General features: G+C 39.5%; 1 protein-coding gene across 5 annotated transcripts; it reads right to left on the bottom strand.

The window, feature by feature from the left end:
• Positions 1-5,045: 5,045 nt before the first annotated feature.
• On the bottom strand, positions 5,046-18,802 carry brpf1 (bromodomain and PHD finger containing, 1). Of its 5 annotated transcripts, XM_030138999.1 has the most exons (17): positions 18,584-18,802; positions 16,487-17,262; positions 15,456-15,645; positions 15,075-15,362; positions 13,544-14,061; positions 12,872-13,061; positions 12,636-12,767; positions 11,512-11,640; positions 11,094-11,423; positions 10,994-11,063; positions 9,906-10,208; positions 8,992-9,270; positions 8,765-8,912; positions 8,266-8,399; positions 6,986-7,101; positions 6,730-6,884; positions 5,046-6,143 (listed from the first exon to the last, which is right to left on the bottom strand). In XM_030138999.1, exons 2-17 carry the CDS (start codon positions 17,215-17,217, stop codon positions 5,960-5,962), a joined length of 3,897 nt encoding a protein of 1,298 aa, XP_029994859.1. In that variant the 5' UTR covers positions 17,218-17,262; positions 18,584-18,802; the 3' UTR covers positions 5,046-5,959. The 5 variants fall into 5 exon arrangements, with proteins under 5 accessions (XP_029994859.1, XP_029994855.1, XP_029994860.1 ...); XM_030138995.1 differs by having other exon boundaries at positions 10,994-11,423; XM_030139000.1 differs by having other exon boundaries at positions 6,986-7,038; positions 10,994-11,423.
• Between the last annotated feature and the right edge of the window lie 350 nt (positions 18,803-19,152).

The following is a 19,152-nucleotide window of genomic DNA, read 5'->3' as shown; positions in this document are numbered from 1 at the left end:
TGACTGTATAATCTCCCCCCCTGGCAAACTTGTTATTTTTCTTGTTGTATACATCGACTGTATACTTTACCTTCTTGAATAGATTTTTAACGGGGGGAAAAAAAGCTGCAAAAAAAAAAAAGTCTAGGATCCTTCCATGGTAGTGGGTTCATTAAATTCTCAAATATTGATTTGATGCATGCAGCAAAATCTTTCACATGATACATAGCCCTCATTAATTTTCATGCTATAATGTATATTTTATTGATCAGTGATTACACTAACTCAGGGATAGTTTAGAACCTAGGTACATTAGTTTCTTTAATGTTGACCAATGGGCCAATCTCCTGAATAATGGATGTGTTTAATGCAGTGAATCATTACATGTGGGTTGTGGGGGTGGGGGGGTGGGGTGGGGTGGGGCTTACAGTCTGAAATAACACGCTTGTAGCATATATGTGAAGTCCACTGTGGTGAAATAACAGGAACAAATGAACAAATGGAAACGACTGTAAATGAAATGTTTAACCTCTGACAGCTTCAGTCCTTCACACTGATCAATACACTGAATGAATGGAACATACAGACTGAATATTGGCTCAGAAAAGTGAATCAGAAAGGTGGGAGCAGTGTTTATTTACAACATGCAATACGATCAACCATATATTTCCAAAATAAAAAATTCAAATTATTTAATTTTTAATTTTTTTTTTATTTTCTTCTTTTATTTATTTACACATTTATTATTATTATTATTACTTTTTATTTTAATTGGCATAAACCAGTACCAGAGAAAGAAAAACAACAAAAAATTAAAAAGGCGAAAAAGGGGAAATAAATATACACTTGCCTATAAAGTTGGAATAAAATATTTAATGAAGGAATGAACTAATGAATAACCCTTTCAGAGCCTCATATGGTTCTACAGAGGCCATCTCATGGTTCTCAGTTTTACAGCTGTTCCTGAACTCCTCCTGTCCCACTTCCACACATGGACATTCACACACTGATCATTACAATCTCAGCATCTTTTCCAACTGTGTAGTCATTTTTAGTATCATGTATAGGGTGGAGTTAGACTCAGAACAGGGTTTAGGTTTCAATTCAAAGGAGGACGTGTTACCTTAACCCAGAACAACCCAAACAGCCACTGGTGACCAAAAGCATCTACTGATCTAAAATGTTTAATATCTTCTGATCCCCTAATACTATCAATAAATAACTGGTGTAAAATGCAGTTTGTCATCTTTTCATGGTCATCAGATATGACCCATTTGGACATTCAGAGGCTCCGTAGTGAACATGGAAGCTCTATCATCTTCTACAACATTGATTCAGAAGTAAAACCAAGAGAGTTGGATCAATGACAGTGGATGGAGACACTGGTTTTTACATTCAGTTATTGATATCTTTGCTAAAAAAAGTCATTTTTTCTTGAGTTTTCTCTATTTCTGATATAGTATTCCTCACCTTTATTCTGAACTTTAATGAACATCATGATCAGTAAACGAAATGTAGGAAAATACCTGATTTTCACTGAAAAAACACATAGGATAATGTTATAATAAATGGTGATCAATCAATTAAGAAAAGTTAAATATAAACAAAAAAAAGTATTTTGGACCTGCCACAAAAGTAGCACTGAGTTTTTTGGGTTAAAACCACATCAGCAGACAACACATAAAGTTGGAATAAAATAGTTTTACTTCTTTTCATGAAATGATTGTGACAATGTGATTTATTGTTGATAGGTAAAGTGTGACTGAGACTCAGTATGTAATCATTGGGTCTGGACAAAAGTGATTACTGATGCATATAAATAGGAATAAAAAGAGGAATGTGTCTGAAAACAAAATTATTCCAACTTTATAGGCAACAGTGCACATACACAAAATAGCAATAAAAAATAATAAGATGATAATGACGGCAATATTATAGTAATAAATATAATAAATAATTTTAATGAGTTATGTTATTGCCTATTGCACAGCACTTCAGTCAGATCTGTTGTCTTTAAACATCCTTTGTAAATACATTTGGATTGGGTTGGGTAGTAATAATAATGAGAAGAAAAGGAAATAAAAAAAAACATTTCACTTTTATTGTGCCTGTGATTCAACTCTTAATTCTTATTTCACTGTATGACATACTATTACTAAATACACTACTGTTCCTGCTGTTCATCATTTCAAAGATCCTTTTATCATATTACTCTTAGTATGACTGTATTCTTATCTATCTCAATTTCTGTCTTTATTGATTGTTTTCTCCTCTGCATGTTCTGTTTATTCAACTATAGGTGAATTCAACTGATTTAGAGTTTTAAATGAGCTATAAAATGTGAATAAATATCACCCAATAAGATTGCTTGGCTATATCTTTATTTCTTATCTTCACTGAGGTTTTGGTTGTGGTCGACTCTTCTTCATTTGGAAGACTTGCGCTGAGGATTGTGGGTACTGAAACATCACTGAAGAGCATCATTAAAAATATTTAAAAGGAGAGACACTGGAACAGTCAAGATAAATAAATGAATAAATGGTCATTACAGATATTTTCCTTGTCTTGATGTTTCACTCACATACACATCAGTTAATATTTATACTCACTTTGTACTCATTTTATACTCGTCTTGTCTTTCATATGATTTCTGTGCATATTTATGTCTTGATTGTCATCCTGTCTCTAACCTGGTTAACTGTTCAACTGTTTGTCATAGCCAGGAAACTCATGTTACATTTTAAATCACACACGTAGGCACAAATGTCGTTTTGTATTATATTGTAGTGTATTGAACTGTACTGTTTTGTAATGTATTGCACTGCCTTGCTCTGTACTGCACTTCTGCCACTGTATGGCTTTGTATTGCACGGATCACTGTTATTTATTTATTGAGTGGTGACTGCAGATGAAAGTTAGCACTGATGCTAACTCTGCCATATTTACATGTTTATACTGAAATGGAATGTATAAATGTGTTCATTAATGTGCACTGTCCCGCTGAAATAAAGACATATACATACATGTAAATCTAAACAAGTATTTCCTGCTATATATAATAAAGGCTAAGTAACTAACTAACTAAATAAATAAATGTGTGCAGTTCAGACAAAACGGCACAAACCAGCTGGACAAAATGGTAAAGAAAGCTGGTTCAGTTTGATGATAAGCTAAACCAAAGAAGAGATGAAGACTGAGGGACATCTTAGACCACAGGTGTCAAACATGTGGCCCGGGGGCCAAATCCAGCCCGCCAAAGGGTCCAATCTGGCCCCTGGGATGAATTTGTGAAATTCAAAAATTACACAGAAGATATTAATCATTTTAGGTCAGGTTCCCAATTTAATCTCAAGTGGGTCGGATCAGTAAAATACCATCACAATAACCTATAAATACTCATAACTCCAAACTTTTCTTTTTGTGAACGTACAAATTTTCATGTCATTTTACTGTATTTACACTAAAACAAACTATCATTTCACAAAAACGTGAATAACCTGAACAAATATGAACATTTCAAAATGTCTGAAGTGCAAGTTTTCCCATATTCTGCCTGTTAGTAAATGTTTTGTGTATTTGTTGATCCGCTGTGATCTGTAAGTTGTAATTTACACGTGTAAATGATAAACTGAGACATAATATTGTTAAAATTGGATTTAGTTTTCTTAAGAAATTTCAGTTTGTTCATGATATTCACATTATTTTAAAAGATAGTTGATAGATGTAAACATTTTGATCGCATAATTTTACTTTTTTTACTCTAAAACAGAGGAAAGTTTGGAGTTGACATTATTTATGTATTATGTTATTATGTCACTGGTCTGGCCCACTGCAGATCAAATTTAGCTTAATGTGGCCCCTGAACAAACATGAGTTTGACACCCCTGTCTTAGACAGAGAAGCAGCTGCAGAAGACAATAGCTTAGTCTGATGATTGTTTAATTTTATTTTCTGGAGCAGATGAACCTTTTTCCTTGTGGATACGTAAAGTTATTCTGTATCTGTTAAGGAGGAACGGATATGCACATACAATTAAAATATGAAGTAGTTCAGCTGAAGTCTGTATTATTGGTTACTTCAGCTACTAAATGCACCCTTAAAACCACATCTCTGCACGCAATAATGCAGATAAAACCTGCATTTCTGTGTGCACAGAGATAGGGCACAGCAGGTCTAATGATTACAGTCAGAACGGAAACCTATAAAAAGGCTTTGGTAGACAGATAGAAAAACAAGTTCCCACAAAGTCATAGGTCACCTCCTGTCTTAACTGGAGGCTGCTGAAACCACTGACAGATGCTTATCTGTCGTTTCCAGTCACGTTTTGAGCGTCACTCAGAGCAGGAAACAAGGCATCTTTAATCAGAAGGGTGTCGTTTTGGTTGCATATCTGAAAACGTAGATCTTGTGGTGAGTGGGTGTCCCAGTTGGGCGGGGAATCTTTATCATGTGTGGAAAGATTTATCAGAAACTTTCACATGGGGAAGAAAGTTAAGAGTTGTTTTTCATGACACAAGATAGGGTTTAGGCGCAAACACTAATTATATACAAAAGCTGTTTGTATTGTCATTGTAAACACATTTAGCTGTCATTCACTATGTGTTTTTATGAACCTTGATGAACCAGTAGAACCAGCTAATCTGTCGTTAGACTCCACATGACAGTCACAGGGCAGGGAAACCAGGATAATAGGCTTAAATTACAGCAATGTTTGCATCTAAACACCTGTTCAAACACATGTAATCCAATATTATACGAAAGAGGAGAGTGCATTTAATTACAGTTCGTACTTGATTTAGATATTTTCAATAGGCATCTGCTCCATGCCAAGATGCATCCACAGTATAAATGTGGTGCAAATATCTCAATGCATTCTTCAGATAATGTGATTATATTGTTGACTGGAAAGACAGAGCGACAAAACGATTACAATACCCCTCGGCCGAGAGGTAAAAACCTCTCAGAGCACCAATAGTCCACCTTTTCTGTAACATGAAGGCACAGCAAATAAAGCAAACAGGAAGTCTATTAAAGATCAACTCAATACACAATGACCACAGCCCAGAAGTTTTAAAAAACTCAATTCTTTTTTATTAAATGTCTATTTTTTATGCAATCTGTTTATATAAAAGTTCTACAGCCTTCAGCCTGAGACTAAGACAGACAGTGACACGATCATGTGTTTCAGTTTAGTCATTATTCATTAACCAGCGTTCGTTAACAAAACAACCGTAAAAACAAGAGAGAGGATGAACACAGAACTGACAGATGAAAAAAAAAGAGAAGAAATCACACAACAATGGTTTGTGCAGTCGGAGTGATTAAAAGTAGTCCATGCTGAGAGGAGCTTGTGGACTGTTTTAAAAAGAGTGAGCAGAATAAATAACATGAAGTCTTTTTTCCCCACAGTACTGGCTGCAGCAGTCCCTCTTTGTGCTCCTCTGATAAATGACAGGACATTAGCACCAGGCCTGGTATTATTTGTTTTTCTTTTGGAGAGCTAGGTATTGCATGTGAAGACGGTGCACTGGGGCTCTCACAGCCATGCCCACAGTGTGTGCAGTTACTGTACACTACATGCATTTCCCTGCTCTAACGTACAAATACATGAGATCGTGTATAAGTCAGGGAGGCAGAATTGTGTGTGTCATAGTGTAATACTATGTTCATTTTATACGTGTGTAAACGATCTCATTTGTTACATATATCAACCACATACGAGGAATATCTGAATCATGATTTTAAACACTTTTTTCAATCATTATCATTAATACCTTTTTTCAATTCTCTTAAATACAATATTTTACATGTCTGATTAAATATGGCTTAGTGTGCATGTGTTTTGGGGCCATTTGAGTGGATGCATTTTCCACTTGGTGCTACTGGCACTGTTTCTTTTGATCTGTGACGTAGGGCTGGGCTCTGTATTGAGAAACATACTCCACAACAGCTGTGAGTAACACAGGGGGTTTGTGTGTGTTCAGTCACTGTCACTGGTCTCACTGCTGGGGTCTCCCTGCACCTTGCTGCGGTGCTGCATAGCGCGATGGTAAGCCACCTGTACTGATTTGCGGATGTTGGATTTTCTTCCCTCCAGCATCTTTTCCTTGTCCAGTTCCTGGTCCACTCCAAGAGGCACAAGCTTGGAGCGTGGCAGCCACTGCCTGCACGAGAACATACGCACTCAACTGTTAATCCAGAAATAATGACACTTTGCATTTTAGTGAAGTATATTTACAGTATTTATTTATTGATATGTATTTAATGTGGACAAAATACAAAATAGTTCTCATTTTTAAATATTTTAATGCAGAAATAAACACATTCCAGCTTTAAAGCCAACTCATGTCACTGTAAAGCTTAAAAGCATAAATACACTGCTGGTTGTTTCACTGCTTAGACACAGATGACAGCTGACTAATGAGCGAGGTCTATGAGGATCATCAAAGCTCTTAAAATGACTCCTGTCATCATGTTTCTAACTGATTCTTTTTTCATAGTGCAGCATACAATGACCTAAAAGCCACTGTGTTTTTTCCCTCTTCCTCTTTTCTGAAAAACCGCTTCGCCCTATTTCTGCAAAACTCTGTCGCATTAGGTCTCCATGCTAAGGGTGCAGTTTCCTTTGAACTACTGCAGCAAACTGCATAAAACATCACCCTCAACTTTGTCTTTTGTTACACAAAGAGAGAAAATAAACACAGAAGAGACACTTCACATTACAACAGCCAGATGAGCCAAAGCACTGACCAGGTTCTCTTGTTGTCAAAGAAAAGCACCAGGAACAGGTGTTCTCTGGCCTCCTGGGTCATCTGCTCTCCCAGCTTCAGCACATCCAACGGTGGGACAGGAATTGGAACGCCCCGGTGGAATACGCCCTCCCTGGGCATTTTTGGATCAATTATCTGCAGGCAAACAGAGGCAAGAAGAGGTTACACATGCAATTATTATGAACGTCTATATTAATCTGTAAAAATAAACATTTATATGGACTGTCCTCTCTCACCAGAGCAGGATATGAAGGATAGCCTCTGCACTTGGCCCACACCAAATCCAGGGCTTCCAGAGAAGAATAGTCATCAGAGGTCATCCAGCACCCTGATCTAGCCCGACTTCGCACCACTGAGATCAGTGAAAAAAAAAAAAAAAAGACAGGAAGACAGTTAACCTCATATAACTTCACTTCTAGCAAAATGATGTGTGCATAATCACACAGGATTTGTGTTAGTATCAAGGTACAGCCCTTTTCATTTCCACTCAATTGTGCAAGAAAATTACCTCCCTAATAACCTTCCACAGAAATGTCAAACATAGGCTGTGATGTCAGATGGCTTCAACAGAGGGGGAATGAAATACTCGACAGAAATGCTGACATTCATCATTGTTTCTCACCTTCCACATCTGAGTCACAAAGTATCTTTTTCAAAAACAACTCAATTAATACCATGAATGTTAAATCATACTGCTGTTCACCAATATGTCTGAATTATTACAGGTATTTAATATGACCATGTTTACACTAACCTATTGCCACATCAACCACAGGTTATAACACAATAGTACATCCGTTTGTGGCCTTTTGCATTGTAACTGAAATGTGTCACATCATATTCGTTTCATATAAGAATGATTTTTGTGCTTGTGTTTTGCACCACAATACAGTGAATGATATCTAATCAAACCAGACTATTCTTTATTTAATTTCGGCTACTACAAATTAAATTGCCTTGACGTCCAAAGCACTGGCTCTTATCAAATGTAGAACTTATTACAGCCATAGTGTGGTTTGCCTGTAATTACAATGTTAAGATCCATAAATATTCAAGGAATAAAGACAATCTTGATAAATACAAACTTGTTGGCATTCAGCCACTTTTTTGGGTTTGCAGGTATGTATGTGATGTCAGTATGTGAGAAAGAGAGACTATAGATTTTCCATGATTTTCCTGGGATTCCAGTAGGATAGGAGTCACTATTAATCACATATTGGGAAAAAAGACAAAGTGGGAATTGTCATAACTACAGGTTAGTTTGTATAAATTAATATGCAGTTCTGGTGTGAATAATACATCATGAATAATATGAAATGTAATTGTAAATTAGTGTTTTTTGTGGGAGGGACCAGAAAAAAACATTACTTCATGAAATGAGGTAGGACTAAGAGTCAGTTTTCTGCTTAGGATAGGAAATGGGACATAAGTTTCTTTTTTTATTCCGTCATGGGATTGGAATGGGACAGGAGTGAAAATCCACCCACATGTCACCCTCTCATTAGTGTGTGCTTACAGTGTGAAACGCTGCGTGATCCTCCGACAGAGTAGGAATCATTTTCTGTGCCCGATGTTTCCTCACTACTGTCCTCCTGGAAGGCAGAGCGAGAGAATGATGCCTTTCCTCTGCCCTGCTTTGAAGGGGTTGTACTAGAAGAAAAGAGAGAAGGCTATGAAGAAGCAAATAAATGCTGTGCAAATTTCAATTTGACCAGTCATTACTTATCAAATCCCAATAAAATACAGTTAAATGGTTGCTTTAATTTATAGTTTTTCATGGATAATTAAATGCTTTTTTCCTTTCAGATAGTTATAACATTCAATCCAAGTGTAATTTGGGGAAGAAATGGGTCCTCTGTAGTGAATGTCCTGACTGGACTAAGCTATTTTGCGCAGCGAATTACCATTCCCTTTATCATCTGGTCAGAGAAAATATTGACTTAAGAAACTTTACACACCGGGCATTGTAGCTCTGTTAACTCAGTGAAAATACAGTCTATTTCTGCAGTAATCACCTGGTCCTGTCAGAGGCCGCACTGCTGCTGCTGCTGGTCGTGGACTCCGAGTCTGAACTAGATCGTGGGAGACGAGGCTCATTTCTGTACACGCGGAAGCTCTCTGTCACCGGCTGGTTTCCTCCATCAAAACCGTTACTGGGCAATCCTAAGGGCAAAGAGTAAGAAGTGACTCTGTGTTTCAAAAAACTGCACATTCATCTTTTCTAAACATGCGTCTCCTGTACCTGGCAGCATGTCGTCATTGTCGCTGTCGCTGTCAGAGCTGGAGCTGCTGTGGGGGCTGCGGGGTCTCTTCCTTTGCCTGCTTGGCGACAGCAGGGGAAGCTGAGGGGGGCCTATGGAGCTTGAGCTCACCCCTGTTGCAGCGTAGGCGGCGTCCCGGTTCTTCGGGGGCCGACCTGGCCTTTTAGGGGGGCCGGCCATTCTTGGGTTTTTCTTTGAGAAGAGGACAGACGTCCGACGGCCCACCTCTGGAGCTAAGGCTGATGAGGACACACCCAGATCTTGATAAACAGGAACATTTATGCGTTAAAACACTAGAAAATGTGACACTGGATAGTTACTTCAATATTTCTCATCACTGAGCTTGTTCACATAAACACTAAAACTCCAATCACTATCTGATTTTTGGAATTACCATTATTCAATGATCACATAAACAGCATAATCTGATATGCTTTATTAGATAACAGTAGTAATCTGACTATGAGGAATCAGATTAACACAGGGGGATTTCTCCCCAATACTCCAAAGCCTTTATACATGTATATATGTTAATCTGATTTATTTTGTTCTTTTACATCTGCGCATGTGTTAAAAAAAAGAAAATTAGAAAATGGAGGTGACATAGTAAAACAAGTGCAGATGACCATGATATGAAGTTTGAGTCTACCATCACTACATATGTTCTGTACATACTCTAAAAGACACTCAGTAATGGACTAAAATGTCAAAACCGGGGTGTTTCAATTATTGAATTTGTGAAGTGTCAGATCTGATTGTTATAACTATCTGATTACTCCCAGTTATCAGATTTTTATGGTCATGTAAACAGGCTCCCTGATATATTTATACACTCCAACAGCAGACATTTGGAGTTACACACTGTATTATTGATGGGATAATTATCCACACACACCCTTTCCGCCAATCTCCTGGCTGCTGCTCTCTCCCCCTTCATCATGGTGTCCAGAAGCTGATGCGTGATGGGGGAGAGAGCCCCGTTCTCCTCCCAGTGAATCCCTGGCTCCCATACCAGAGCCTCCCTCTCGTTGGTGTGCGAGCTTCCTCTTGATGACACTGATCTCTTTCCTCAGAGCTTTGGCTCTCCGTGACTGGCCGATGCTGTGCTTCCCTGAGTTGACCTCATCGAGACGTGCTTGCAGGTAATGTAGCTGCTCTTCTAGAGGCAGCCTTCGCCTGTTTTCTGGCAGAAGTAGGTCTGTGAAAGGTGAGGAGGGACAAAGCTGGGTTTTACTAAACACAAGCAACATTACATGTCCTGGTAAAACAGTTGACGTGATGATTTCAAGATAATGCATGGATAAACAATGCCATCTAGTGGGCAAGAGGCATTAAAGCACCAAAGACTCTGGTACTTAGTTACAAGAAATCCACATTCATATTTAATCAGTTAATGAAATATAACTACAATCATTAACAAATACCAACACAAGCTATAAATTAAACTTGCTGTATAACTAAAATTCATCATCAATATCAAATTAATTTTTTTCCTTTTCTGCTTTGTAAATATTTATCCTCACACCATCCTCCCATTCAGACCCAAACCTCTCTTTTATGACACAGAACATTAGGTTATATTACGTTATCTGCTTCACCATTCACATTCTCCATTTCAAAAATAAGTACTTTTTGAGACTCAAATTTCCAGATTTGACAGTAGGTTTATCAAAATGTTTCAGACATCTGTCTATAAATAACCAGATAAATAACTAAACCATTTATAGTCTTTCAGGACTTCATCACAATGAGCACAATGTCAATCTTCATTCATTAAGATGAATGAGCCAAATTTTTATATAAGACTAGGGCGCATTGGCCCCGCATCAATAAAATATTATCGGATTTTCTGATAGCTGTCAATGCTGATTTTGGCTGATATATCTGTGCATCCCTAAATGAAACATGCATATCATTCAACCTCAAAAACATTACGGATGAACCTGTGGTTTTCTTTGGTAACACTGTAGGATGATTGCTTACCATCTTCATTTGAAGACAGTGGTCGGTCTCGGTCTCGATCTCGATCTCTGTCCCTGTCTCTGTCCCTGTCCCGGTCTCGATCCCGGTCCCTGTCTCTCTCTCGTTCCCGGTCCCTCTCTCGGTCCCTCTCCTGGTCATGCTGACTGTCTGGGCTCTGCTCTCGGTGGAGGTGCATACCAGTCTCATAGTCAAAGCCTATTCGTTCAGCTTGGCGTCTGGCAGATCTTATGACAGCTCCACCCATTTCTCTGAGCCGTAGAGCAGCGCGATAGAAGACTGTGTCCTTGGCGTTGTACTTGAGGCAGTTGTTCACAATGAGGCCAAAGTCTGCCTCAAAGGCCTCAAAAGTGAGGTAGCGATGGGACTCTAGGAGGTTCCACATGGTCTGGAAGTCCATTGGAGTGTCAATATGGTCCAGGTAGTCTGGCACCTGGGAAGAAGGTAAAGAAACAGACATGTTGTAATAACCACAAAGCACTTAAACAAACAGGAAGAGGTTGTGCAGTGTATGCATTTACCTCTGCCAGGGGTACAGGCTCAGTGAAAAAGTTGTTAGTGTCTCTTTCCTGTAACTGCTCCAATGTACTCCTCAACAGGACCAGGAAGGGAGTCAGCTGCATCTCCAGTGCCATCTGCTGCACTTTAATCTGAACACAGACACAAACTTCAACAAAGTCGAACTTGCAAATGAATGTTAGTATAGAGTTAAATTTATGACTTTTAAAGACCTTTGAAGACCATTATGAGGGCACTTCCCTTCATGAAAGACAACCATAGCGATATGGGAAGGCCATAAAGAAGAATAAACATAGGAAGACTGTCAATAACCTCATGAGAAAAGTTGTTGGTAGTTTCTATGGGTAAAGGGCTGAATATCCATTGGATATTTTGGCAGGAGTGTGTTTGTACTTTTTGGAGAACATGTCTGTGTAGGTTCTCATTTGCCCAGGTCATCATTCTTAATCAACAACCAATGCACAGTCATCAAACTTCTAGACACATTATGTGCTGGCCAAACACATCAGTGGTGAAGAGTCCAACCAAATAATTCCGCACCTACAATCTCAATGTAGCAACCACAGCCTCCAGGGTCAGCTGCAGAGCCTGACATTGACAACTCTTTACTCCAACTCCTCCACTCAGATTTGTCAACATAAACACTTCAAAACTCTAGATCTATGGATCCTTCTAGCCTGCTGAATCCTTAAGCCCTGCCTGCCTCTACCTACCCCTCCCCAACCCCTCCCTTCACAATCACTATATTTATTTTATTATGAATAAGATCAATTGTGCATATTTTGTTGTAATACACTAAACTACCTTTAACCAAATTCTTGTGGAATGATGGGAATCCATCAATCTGCCTCACATGGTAACCCGACTTTGGAAGCAGGATGCAAGAGTGACATTTGGCAGCAACGCATATCTACTGCACCTCTGTTCACAGCTGAGACCTAAAAGGTTCCACTGTGTACATTATTGTTATTTTGACCAATTTCGATATATAGTGTTACCATGGTGTAAAAAAGCATGTATAATGGTAGAAGTTTTTGGCTGTGTAACCCAACCACTGAACTTGATATGTGGACAAGTAGCTGGTGGACATCAGATTCGCCATTTCTGATTCAGGGCTGTATCTTACCGTCTCCCTCTTGAGCTTCTCCCTCTTGCGAATGAGCTCCACCAGTAGCCTGGCTCTCTCCAGGTCATGTCTCAGTCTCTGCCACGCCTTCAGCTGCTCCTTTAAAGCGCTCTGCTTCTCCTCACTGTCCCTCTGAAGCAATAAGCACCAAAAGAATTACACAGCTGGGTATGGCAGATTTATAGTAACATTCCCTTAAATTTCTGTATTGAATCTTAGCTTTATTTGTGGCTTACCGAAGGAAGTTGAGAAGACGGTTGTGGTGGAAGTGGTTCAATATGTCGTTGTGACTGTAGGTGGGTTTGGAGGCGGCGCAGCAGAGGTACACCATTACGACTTTGCCTCTTGAGGGTCCAGTAGCTGTGAAGCCGCTGCATAAACTGGCTCTTCCTGGGTACCGTCAAGTTACTTGTAATTTTGCTCAACCTAAAGAACAAAAAAAAGAACACTCCACCTTAGATCATACCCATTATGCTGAATAATTGCACCATATTGTGAATGCTGTGAATACAATAAAAAAGTATATATGTTAGAAAGAAATTCCTTGACTCTTAGAACATACTCCCCATTATCTGAGTCATGTGTTTATCATCAATGGTCGGTTCAGACAGACCCAGTTGTAATACCCTCGCAGGAGTGGGTGTAACTATAAGATAGTCTTTTGCTATGGCTAAAAGCTGAGTGTAAAGCCTCATTTTCCTCCCTAAGGAAAATATCCTGTTTCATGATGTCAGACAGGGCTGGCAATAACAAACACCTGTAAACACTTCCACTGCAGGCACATATTAGAGATGTTTGTTCCAATAAGCAGGTCATCCCACTTTATATTAAATGTTTAAGTAGCATTAGAGGCTTCCATATCCTAGGACACACACACAGTATAAATTTAACATCATCTGCGTTCATACCTGTGGGGTGGTATACAGGGTACAGAAACTACTGGCGCAGCAGCTCTCCTCTCAGCTAAGATCTTCCTCGCTCTCTTCATCTTTAGCCTCGATTTAGCTTTTGCCCTCTTGGCCCTTTCAGAGCTCCAGCCCTTGGAGTCATCATCATGGCCAATGCTGGGTTCATCATCCTCCTCAAGCTCTCCTTCACTATGAGATGAACCCATACTGGCCCCGCCCACTCCCCCTAAAGGTCTTGCTGAGCCTGGGGGTGTGTGGATGTCACAGTATGCTGTCTTGCGGACGCTGAAAGAGGTGCCGTTAGCACCCGTCTCTCTGACAGGCTCCATTTTCATATAGAGGCCCGCCTGCTGAGCACAGGTGACGTGGAAGGCAGTGTAACAGTTGGCTTTGTGACACTGGATACAGGCGCCTGAGCCACGCTGCTTACAGATGTAGCAGGTAAGCTTCCAGCGCGCAGGAGGGATGTGCTCAATACTGTCGATTGGCTCCAAAAAGACCGTGTTTGCAAAGCACACCTGAAGAAATGCAGCAAAATTTTGTTTTAGAAAAATTATTTGAAATCAGAGTAAATAGCTGTAAAAATGGTACATAAATTACAATACTTATGAGATATTCTAACTGCAGTTTTTTCCAGATTATTTTTTTTGTCTAAGAACAAATAACAAAAACCTTGTAACTTTTCTTTAACGGAACACTCCATTGTGTATATAACGATAAAACCCAGACTATATGAGGCTAATAAATAGATACGTTTTACATTTTTCTCCAAAATTGTACCAGTTTAAAAGCCTGCCTTCACTCTCAAACAAATCTCAAAATTAACTGCTCCAGATTACTAGAAAGAACTATTGTGCCTAAATGAAATATGAATGCAAATGAAATGCAGTATATCCCACTGTATCTAACATGTTAAAATGTTGACACAGTATCAGTACTATGTGATGCCCAGTTAGGTTGTTCTGTGCACCTTACCCACTGTAAGAAATTCCACTTAGCTCTATTTTGTGGCTGTTAACATCAGTGTTTGTGCAGCAGCTGTGTATGTCAAATACTGTGCAGGTGATGTGTAAGCTATGACTTGGAATCACCGGTTATGGACAGTTAAGATGAAAAACAAATAATCCACAACACTGGCTAATTGATTGGTGCATCATTAATAATCATTGACTGTTATCATATGTGATTCTTTGTATTGTGATTTGCAAACTGTCACGTACATGAGGAGTCAGTGATGTTTGTATAACAAAAATAATGACTGGTAAGTGAACTAAGCAATACATTCACTCATTTTCTGAACCTGCTTTATCCTCACTAGGGTCACGGGCTAAGCAATACACTGTAACTACAAATGCACCCTACATGTAAGTGAAATTCACTTTGGGACAATTAAATCCTTATGTCTCCATAAATGGACAACAGATCAGTGAAAGCTGCTTTGAACTGCTGAAACACAGCCCAAAGTAGAGCCTCTTATTTTTAATTATTTTCACCTCTGATGAAACATGCATGTTGTGGTGTATAGATTCACCTCTGGGATCCAGAGAGCACACACCACATGTGCCCAACGTGCATCATCTGTCTGTTTGAAAGCTCCACCCTTGTTAGGACAGAGTGCACAATCCACCGCTCTGCTTGGTGACTGCAGACAACGGCGACATAACCACTGTCCCTCTGGGATGTAGGGTACACCATAACACTCCTGGTGTACAGCCAAGTTACACATGTCACAAAACAGGATCACATTGCTGTTCTGACACTCTCCATCATTGCAGATGCAGCACACAGCATCCTCATCAATTAGAGTGCTGGGGTCAGCCTGAAAAATGGAGAAAGAGGAGATATTAAAGGTGGATATCATCTATGTTTGTCCCAGAATTAAGATATCCTTTAACAGTCAGTATTCAGGTACCTTATTGTGACTCTCAAAGTAAGATTCCTTCTCCAAGCGGTCCATGAGGTACTCAAAGACTTCTTGAGGGATGGGTGTCACACCATCACGCCTCCGCTTGTCGTTCATGATGTCAAGCCAGATGTAGTCCTCCTCATCAATGTCATACTCCACTTCCTCATCCAGCTCTTCAACAGACTTGTCAATGTATCTGAAGAAGAATGGAGGAAAATGTATATGAAATACAGAGCATGTGAGGCATGAAGAAATACAAATATTAATCAAACCTCCACTTCCTTGAAGAAACAGAAAATAATGCTAATAACATTGTCAACAAGGTCAGAATAAAGGCATGCTGAAGATATACCAGTATTAGCTTGTGTTTTCAGATACTGGACAATATAAAATCACATAGGTACAAGTTTATTTTCTTATTTCAAGTAAACATGTATTCTATTCTACACATGCTCTAAAATTGACTGTTCAGTGCACTGATACCAGACTTGTTTTAGATAGTAACATTTATTGTAAAACGTAAAATATGAAGTCTCCATTACATTAACTTTGTCACAAATGTTTGAGAACCATATTGCAGGATCACTGCAAAAAATTTTGTCTGTTGATTAATATATCAACATCAGAAATTTCAAATATTCTGACTAATATTAGTACTGTCTACGAAAATCCCATTTTGGATGGGCTTTCACTAAAATCTGCTGGCAACAACAAACTTTCATTTTTTTATTAAATCATCTTCAAGAACCTCTAAAACATAATTTGCTATATTCTTGGTTCAACTGGACTGGTTTAGCTCTTTTGAAAACCTTTCATCTCTCATCTTCGGTTCTGAAGAAGTCTCTTGGATGAGAGATGAAACATTAAACCAGTCCAGTTGAACCGAGAAGAACTACCAAGAACGATGACCTGGGCAAATGAGAACCTACACAGATAATTGGCTACACATTCTTATATAATCATGATGCTACTTCTAGGCTTTAACTACTGCAATGTAATCATTGATGAAGAAGCAGCTTTTAATTAACACAGCATACCTGTAGTAGGAAGAAGGTCGAGGAGGGGCATCTGGTCTTTCTTGGTCCAGTTCTCTGAATACTGCCTCAGGAAGCTTGACTGCAGGCCCTGACTGAGCACTGTGATGATGCTCCGTCTTCTTCTTTTCTTTACCTTTATATTTGGACTTTGGAGTGGCTTTGCCGCCATTAGCAGATGGGATATCTGTCCGGTCCTTGCCACTACCTCCAACCTCGCTACCTCCAGCTCCACCATCACCACCGTTACACACCCCTCCACTACTTCCACCAGTGCCAGATGGTGGAGCATCTTCTGCATCACTGTCTTCCTCTGACACCACATCAATGTTCTCAAAGATGCTAATGCGATGGATACGTCCTTGAAATTCCAATTCCACCATGCGCTGTGCCTGGGCATACGTCATTGTCTCTCTGCCTGGGGAGTGAGAGCGCTCTGACCGGTTGGGACTACCAGGGGTGTTCCCACCGTGCCCTGGACCACCTCCGTTACCTCCGCTTTCATCTGCATCCCCTGAGCCAAGCAGTGGTGCACGAGGAGGTCGTCCTTTCCTCTTCTTCTGTGGCATAGTCTGTGCTGGAGTTGGGTTGTCATGGTCATAGTGGTACAGGTGGTACTCGATGCCGCTGTAGCTCTTGTAGACCTTCCGACAGCTCTCCACAGGACACTCATAAGGTGGCTTGGTGGCCCGTAGGTTATGACAGAAAGTCTTTACATCAAAATCCAGTCCCATTGCGCCAACAGCCACTGCTGGTAAAGATGCTGCTCAGGTTTACATCTGAAACATGAAAACACATATGCCAACCACTAGTAGATCACTTTAAATTCTTATATATACAAACACACAGAGAGTAGAGTACGTTAGTGCTATTTAACTGTAACAAAGAAAAACAGTGACAGATGTGTCTGGACATTGTGCACCTGTTATGGTGCAGTCACGTGACCATTACTCCACCACAGATACACACAAACACACACATACTTCATCAAACAAACAAACTGTTAAGTTAAGCAAACTAATAACAGGTGCAATTTAGGTCAACAAGCTTTGCCAGTATTCCTGGCTGACTTCAGCAACTGATGTCTGGTTGTTGTGCACCAAAACAACTGTCACAACAATGGCTTGGTCTGCAATGGACTCAGCAGAACGTTAACTTAGTATAAGACCGAAATAAAATAACACCGTGTATAGCATATTAAAGCTAACCAAACGATTTAATGCTAATCCAGTTTACGTTAACCTTAGCATTTTACTGCTGCTTCCTGCTCAAACAATGAAGCGGTTTTGCTGAAAGCTTTAGCCAACAAGCTAATTGCGGTTAGCAAACACCATCACCAAGACACTTTACAAACAGTATTGTAACGTTATAGTAGCGGCAGAGAACATTATGCTCATATGCAAGTTACAGAGTAGTCATGTTAAAGTTACCTTCCATTGATATTTTATCTAAAGCGACGTTGTGTTGACGGTGATATTTCATTAGGCTCACTATCCTGAACGTTAGGTTGATATCCATGCTAAATTCAGCCTGAGCACAGAGCATACGGTAGCTAAGTTGAACTGAGGTGTCAATTTAATGGTGCATAGCGAATTTCTTTGGAAGTATTACTAACGACAAACATATAATAGAGTGACTGGAGTTACTATAGAGTACCCTGAGTGCAACTTAGATGACCAGTGAACCCTTTTCACCGTTTCCCTCCACAATGACCTCACCCTGTGTTTCCCAGACACAGAGCAGTCAAATGACAGTGAACGTCTCATTAGATTAGGTTAGCACACAATAAAGCATCCGTGAACAGACACACTACTTTTACCAACACCAGAGGTCCAATAGACAATGTGTAATCCCTCCTTGTGGCAAAATAGCTCAGAAATATAGAGCTGTACGAAGAAAATATCCAGGAATGCTTCATTTGCATTGTGGTGGCGTTACTGCTTCGTGTTTTCAGATCACAGCGGGTTTAAACTGGATCCTGAAATGCCCGCAAAATAGCACTACACTTATGTTTCGATGCTGAAATGTGACCCAGTTCGCCACATAACGAGTCTCAACCGTTTAACGTTACAGATTTGCACTAGCGTTATAAACACTTACTACTCCACGTTCCTCAGGACTGCGTGCTTCGGAAACCTCACACCAGACCAGAAGGGCTGCAGATCGATTTTTAATTCATTAGATAAATCCACAGGAGGTCACAGGACGCGTAGATATGGTAAAATGTTTTGTGAAACGGCATAATATCCAGATAATTTCATTGTGATGGGAATAATTCAGGAACTCGGCTGAACAAAAGGGGCATCCATTGCTGTAACGTTACGCCGTAAACGAGGTTGACACATTCGCCACACAAAGCGGGATCTACTTCTCGCATCGAGTATTAAAATAGTGCCCCAATGTACATATTAAACACTGTCTGCTGTAAGGTAAAATATTTCTTAATTTTTTCCAGTAGTGTTTTTAATTTCCTCATGATTAAAAATTTCTCGCGAGTCGTGTTAATGTTGCGAATCTGTGGATTTGTTTTAGGGATGTTGGCAGGAATTAACGTGAAACCTTCAGTTTATGCGACAAACACAATGATTGTATGAAAATCATTGTGTATATTAGTTTTTATAAAGTTACAGCACTGAAACACCATTCATATAAAAAAAAAATAGCCAAGA

This window comes from Sphaeramia orbicularis, chromosome 7, assembly GCF_902148855.1.
Source record: "Sphaeramia orbicularis chromosome 7, fSphaOr1.1, whole genome shotgun sequence".
Classification (NCBI taxonomy): Eukaryota; Metazoa; Chordata; class Actinopteri; order Kurtiformes; family Apogonidae; genus Sphaeramia; species Sphaeramia orbicularis.
This window is presented reverse-complemented; position numbering and strand designations above follow the sequence as displayed.